This window comes from Egretta garzetta, unplaced genomic scaffold (genome assembly GCF_000687185.1).
Source record: "Egretta garzetta isolate BGI_Z169 unplaced genomic scaffold, ASM68718v1 scaffold692, whole genome shotgun sequence".
NCBI lineage: Eukaryota > Metazoa > Chordata > Aves > Pelecaniformes > Ardeidae > Egretta > Egretta garzetta.
Window position 1 is genome coordinate 315,684 of NW_009258787.1, and position 6,000 is coordinate 321,683.

General features: G+C 52.3%; 1 protein-coding gene across 1 annotated transcript in view; it reads left to right on the forward strand.

The window, feature by feature from the left end:
- The window catches only part of PSD2 (pleckstrin and Sec7 domain containing 2), a 47,492-nt gene that overhangs the window by 26,037 nt on the left and 15,455 nt on the right, over nt 1–6,000 (forward strand). The window contains exons 9-10 of the mRNA XM_035889213.1: nt 2,769–2,858; nt 3,984–4,027. Of these exons, the coding sequence (XP_035745106.1) occupies nt 2,769–2,858; nt 3,984–4,027 (134 nt within the window). The remainder of the gene's footprint in view (nt 1–2,768; nt 2,859–3,983; nt 4,028–6,000) is intronic.

The following is a 6,000-nucleotide window of genomic DNA, read 5'->3' on the forward strand; positions in this document are numbered from 1 at the left end:
GCGTGGCTGCCGTCTCCGTTGGAGCTCAGAGACCTTCTTGCACAAAAGACAGAGACAGATCACAAAATAAAAAGCAGCCACCCCCTGGGATTAATATATGTCCTGGATGCAATATGTGAGAAGCCCAAAGAAGGACCTGCGAGGCTGGTAGCTTGTGCCTCTTTATCTCACTGTATCTGCTCCCAAAAATGTGTTGCCCTCTGCATTCATTGCTGGATCACTGCGACAAGACCCGTGCCTGCACTCTGCTTTCCTGCCTCAAGGTGGGGGTAGAAGTAGTCACCTTCTCCCTGTGCAGAGTAATTTGGTGCCTCAAGGTCCCAGGCAACATATCTACCCCACCCCAAACTCCCTCCCTCCTGGAGGTCCGTTACTGCTTCCTTTTCATGCACTCCCTCACCTTCCTCCCTCTCTTCATACACACACCGTTGTGCTGCTGGGTTTGGTTTGGTTTGGGTTTTTTTCCTGGCTGTAATTCACCAGCCGGCAAGCACACAAATCTCTCTTCCCTCTGCTGAAACAACCCTAGCACGTCTGCAGGTTTCCCTGCAGCTCTTCTGCAGCTAGCGAGCTAGCGTACCCGCTCCAGCGCTGGGGTCCCGTTAGGGGCATCAGCCGTGGGGCTGCCCGGTGAGAGAGCGAACGTGGCTGAGCCTCATGCTGTGCCGCGCCGTGTCCCCAGGCAGTGCAGATTTGTGACAGTGCTTTATTCCACTTTTTCTTGATCTCTCAAGGGTGCCAACTCATCTGGAGCTGGCACCGACAGGAGGCATAATTAAGAGTATCAGGCAGAGCTGCTCAAAGGCGGCACCGGCTCCCTGTGTAGCTGGAGTATGTCTGCACACAGGGATGGCGAAGGGGGGAGCACTGTGGGCTGATCCCGAGGCCTCGCTCTTTGCTGGTGCCTTCACTTGGGCAGGTCATCAGTTGTGCATGTTTGTGGGCAGGGGGTTCTAGCATCAGTCTCGTTCGAGAGTTTATTTTCCTGCACAGAGGAGACCTCTTGCCCTGCAGGGCAGCTCCTGTATCTTCTGCTGCAGCCTCATCCCCTCCCAGCAACCCAGTGAGGCCGTCCTTCCTCAGGAGGGTCCACCCAAGCAGGATCCTGCCTTTACTGTTCTTGGACATGCTCCCAGGTCCTCCTGGCTGGCCACCCTGTCCATACATTGATGCAAAGCCCACCCAGTGTTGGGATGCTCTCGGGATCCTTAGGACCGCTGGTGGCAGTGCATGCCCTCCTCTCAGTAACTGCATTGTGCACTCCATGCGGTGTCACCACAGGGTCTCTCCTGCAGTGCGACATGGCCCTGGAGACACCTATCTTGCCTTTGTGGTATTAGACTCCTTTTTCTGAACCCTACAAGTCCCTCTGACTCCTTCACACCTCTGCTCCAGTCCTTTGGAGAGGTAGGATTGCAGGGGGAGGCTTGGCAAAAGGCTGCCTGCCTCCAGCCCCTCCATCCTTGCAGGCTGAGGCAGTGACTTACCTGGATATGGAGAGGGGTGAAGGGTTTGGAAAAATGGGTGGCACAGACTGATACCAGGGATGCCAGTTGACCTGGCAGCATCAGCACCGAATAGTCCTGGCAGTAGCTGGTGATGAGTGCGTCCCAGGTTGTGAGATTCTCCCAGTGCACAGGTACTGCCCTTACCTGCCATAGCACCCCAGTTCATGGAGCACCAGTAGCTGGGTCCTCTCTCTTTGTAAAGGCAATCACAACATAACCATTTCCGTGAAGCCATTGCCCAGCGCTGGCTGTGTTCAGGTGCTGACTCTGCGTGCTTGCACAATTTCACGCACGGCAGGCTTGGGGACCCATCCAAGCATTGCAATTTCAAGGCAGACCGAGTGCTTGTCTTGAGTTTTGAGAGACAGACCCTGTACCAGGACCAACCTGGAGACCAGACGTGAGCTCACATAGAAAGTTCGGAGTAAGAGCGGGAGAGGTTATTTTCAGGTGGTTTACCTCTACCATTAAAAAAGAGGTCGTCTGAAACATTTGGGGCCTGTCATGAGCAAATAAAGCAAAGAATCCAACAGAAAATCAGAGCAGAAGGCCTTTCGGCTTTGAGTTCTTGGGGCAGACCCAGGCTTCACCACTACGAATAAAGTTGTTCTGTAAAAGTGTCACGGTTTAACCCCAGCCAGCAGCTAAGCACCGTACAGATGTTCTCTGACTCCCCCCACAGTGGGACAGGAGATAAACTCAGCTCATGGGTTGAGGTAAAGATGGTTTAATAGGTAAGGCAAAAGCTGACTGTACCAGCAAAGGAAAATAAGGAGTTAATTCACTCCTTCCCATGGGCAGGGGGGTGCTCAGCCATCCCCAGGACAGCCGGGCTCCATCACGCGTAATGGTGACTTGGCCAGACAAACACCACCGCTCCCAATGTCCCCCCCTTCCTCCTCCTTCCCCCAGCTTGATGTGCTCAGCATGACATCACAGGGTGTAGGATACCCCTGGGGTCAGTTGGGGTCAGCTGTCCTGGCCGTGCCCCCTCCCAGCCCCTTGTGCCCCCCCAGCCCCTCGCTGGTGGGGTGGGGTGAGTGGCAGAAATGGCCTTGGCTCTGTGTGAGCCCTGCCCAGCAGGAACAAAACCATCCCAGGGTGCTCAGCACTGTTTTCAGCACAAATCCAAACCATGGCCCCATACCAGCTCCTATGAAGAAAGTTAACTCTACCCCAGCCAAACCTGGCACAAAAAGACACCCTGATTAAAAGCCAAAACTCTCCAGAAGTTTAATGAGCTGCTCCTTTGCCTTGCAGAATATTGGCAAAAAGATGTCGTGTCAACAGTTCATAGCAAACCTGGATGGGCTGAATGATGGGAAGGACTTTGCAAAGGATTTGCTGAAGGTAACGTGATATAAATAGACAGTAGGACACTGTCGTTGTTATTATAGTGCCACCTTCTCCTGACGGGACACTCTGAGCCCGTGAATCAGCATTTTCCAGTACACAATTGTTTCATCAGAAGAACTGTAACCCACATGTATAGCTTCTGCTAACTTGCAGTGAGCCACTGGAGGCCTGTTCCCCGCTGGTGTTTTATCCAGACTTGTGGCACATCTGCCCTCAGAGCAGACCGGGGGTCCCTCTCCCCCGTGGTAGCTCTGGGCTGCACCAGGCAGTGCACAGAACCAGGTACCCACCCCCAAATGCAGCCCTCTGGCACCGATACTTTTCTCTGCCTTCAATTCCGTGCAATTAGAGGTAGTGCCCTGACACAACTAGTTCAGCACCATGGGATACTGGTAACCACCCCAAAGCGAGTATTTTCTCCTTCCACGTGGTTTAATACCACCACTGTTGTCTGCACCCGTAGCATGTCCTGACCTGAATTTTGCTGTATGGAAGGAGGTTGGAATGACCAGTGCCACATCAGGGGTTTCACACCGTGCTTTAGAAGACACCCCTGCCTCCCAGCAGACATCACCCTACCCCACCCCTTAGTATGGTCAGGGCCACCTCCAGGGTCTGCTATTCGAGCCCATGCCTGCTTTTTTCCCAGGGCCCCAGGGAAACCACCGGAATTTTGCAAGGCGGAACTGGAAAAGTTGATCCCCATTCATCCCTCCCCTGCTTCTAAGGGCAGCATTCAAGCCTCCACTGTCCCTTTCCCCCAGGCAAGACACTGGAGGTGCCTTGGCATACCCCAGAGTCTTCTACCATCTTTGCATGGGCCAGGATTCACTCTGGACTAGCTGTGGCACCCAGAAGTAGTCAGAAATGTCATATACAGGCTTCTGAGCAAGGCTGGCTGCCAGACCCCTCTGCTGCTGACACGTCCTGCCCAATACCTAGCGTGGTACATAGACAAAAAGGGCCTGGCTGGACAGCGTTGTCCTGCTCTCTGGTGAATACTTCTCCAGGACAGTTGAGCAGGGCCCAAGAACACAGGCAGGGTGTGGACGAGATGGTCTCCACAACCCAGACATGTCCTCCATGAGAGACACAGCTAACTCCATGTTCTTGTTTCAGACACTATATAACTCCATCAAGAATGAGAAGCTGGAGTGGGCCATGTAAGTACATGTTAAGCATGTGGGAGAGAGGGTGTCTTTCAAAGTAGCTGCCAGGCCTTGAGTCACATTTTTAGCCCCAGAGTCTCCCAGAACATTTCCTGCCAAGCCCTTATGCGCTGAAGTCCCTCCTGTAGGCAAGCTGGGTTTATTTATGGCTTGGACAGAGAAACAGACAGGGAGGTTGGTGGCAGTCTGTGGGCATGATCTAAAGGAAGGGAATGCCCTCTTTGGTTACTATTACACCTATAAAATGCTGGTCCCTCTCCAGGTGCTTCAGAGGTCTTTGCACAAGGAGCTCAAGATCTGGGGTTATTTTGGTCACTGAGACTTCCCATCTCATCCACATGGTTTCTTCTGGAAATAGTATGAGGGAATTGCTCAGGTGGGAAGGGACCTTGTGAGATCTCCAGTCCAGCTTTCTCCTCAAAGTATGGTCAACACTGAATTCAGGCCAGGACGCTCAGGGCTTTGTTCAGTTTGATTCTGAAAATCTTGAAGGATAGAGACCCCGCAGCCCCTCTGGATCCATGAACCAGTGCTTAATTATTCTGACAGTGGCATTTTTTTCTTATCCATTTGAAACTGCTGTTGTTTTGACTTAATGCACACTGTCTCTTGCCATCCTGCCATGCACCATAGTGAAGAGCCTGGCTTTGTCCCCTTGATAACCTCCCCACACATGTTGGAGGGCTACCATGAGGTCCCCCAAAGCCATCTCTTCTCCAGGTTGAACAAGCCCCATTCCATCAGCCACTTCTCACATTGCAAGTGCTCCAGCCCCCAGGCATCTTGGTGGCCTCTGCTGAACTCTCTCCACCTTGCTGATGCCCTTTCCTGTACTGGGGGCCTGACACTGCTGTGTCAAGATATGATGTAATGAACGCAGAGCAGAGGAGGGCGATCACTTCTCTTAGCCTCCTCACCGTGCCGCTGTTACACAGCACAGAGCACTCAGAGGCCAGGAGACGCCACCTCTGTTCCTGCCAGGAGTCACTGGCTGGCTTGTTCATCCTGCTGTTCACCAGGAGCCCCAGGGCCTTTCCTGCAGAGCGGCTCCGCAGGCAGCCAGCCCCGCTCGACCCTTCTGCAGGACCACGCCACCCCACGGGGTGCTGCATTAGCAAGGCTCCTGTCCCTCTGAGCGGTGGCCCCGCATCTCTCATTTATATGTCGTCCACAAACCCGATGAGATGCACTCCGTCTTCTCCTCCAGATCATCATTTGCTACCCTGAAACGAGTCGGGGAACAGCTAGCATGGTGGCCTCCATGACAGGTTCATGCAGCACTTTCCTCAGCCTTTCTTCCCCTGCCCTGCTACCCCTCCTGCCCCCCCGCCCCATGGGCCAGGACCCTCAGTGAGGGCTGGGCTGTGCTCCCCAGCCCCGACGCCTCCTGCTGCTGTGGGGAAGCCCACGACTGACCTGGGGCCTTAAGCTAACGCAGTGGACATATCTTTTACCTCTCCTCTCCTCTCCTCTCCTCTCCTCTCCTCTCCTCTCCTCTCCTCTCCTCACCTCTCCTCTCAATATTTCAGTCAACATTGGGCATATTTCATATTTTATTTAGAGTTATTTAATGAAAAATATTATTTTTAAAAATTTGAAAATTTTATATTGTTCTATATTCTTCTATCATACAGTGGTTCCCCATCCAGATGTACATGTAAGCTGTGTTCCCCATAAACAGGCACAACCTAGAGCTCATTTCTCTCCAGAATTTGCAAAACAGTGTGTCAAATAAAAGCAAGATCATTCACCTGTTTGGTGGAGTCTGTATCTGCTTTCAAACCACATTGCGAGTAATTAGGACTTACCCACTTCAGAAGTTCTTAACATCTTATACGTACACTTTTTAACCTACATAATTCTCTCTCATTTACTGCTTCCTCTTGTTTTTTTGTTTTTTTTTTCCTTCTCATATTGTGCCTTGTAAGCTTTTGCAACAAGAACATCTTTGAAACTGCAGGTTCAGC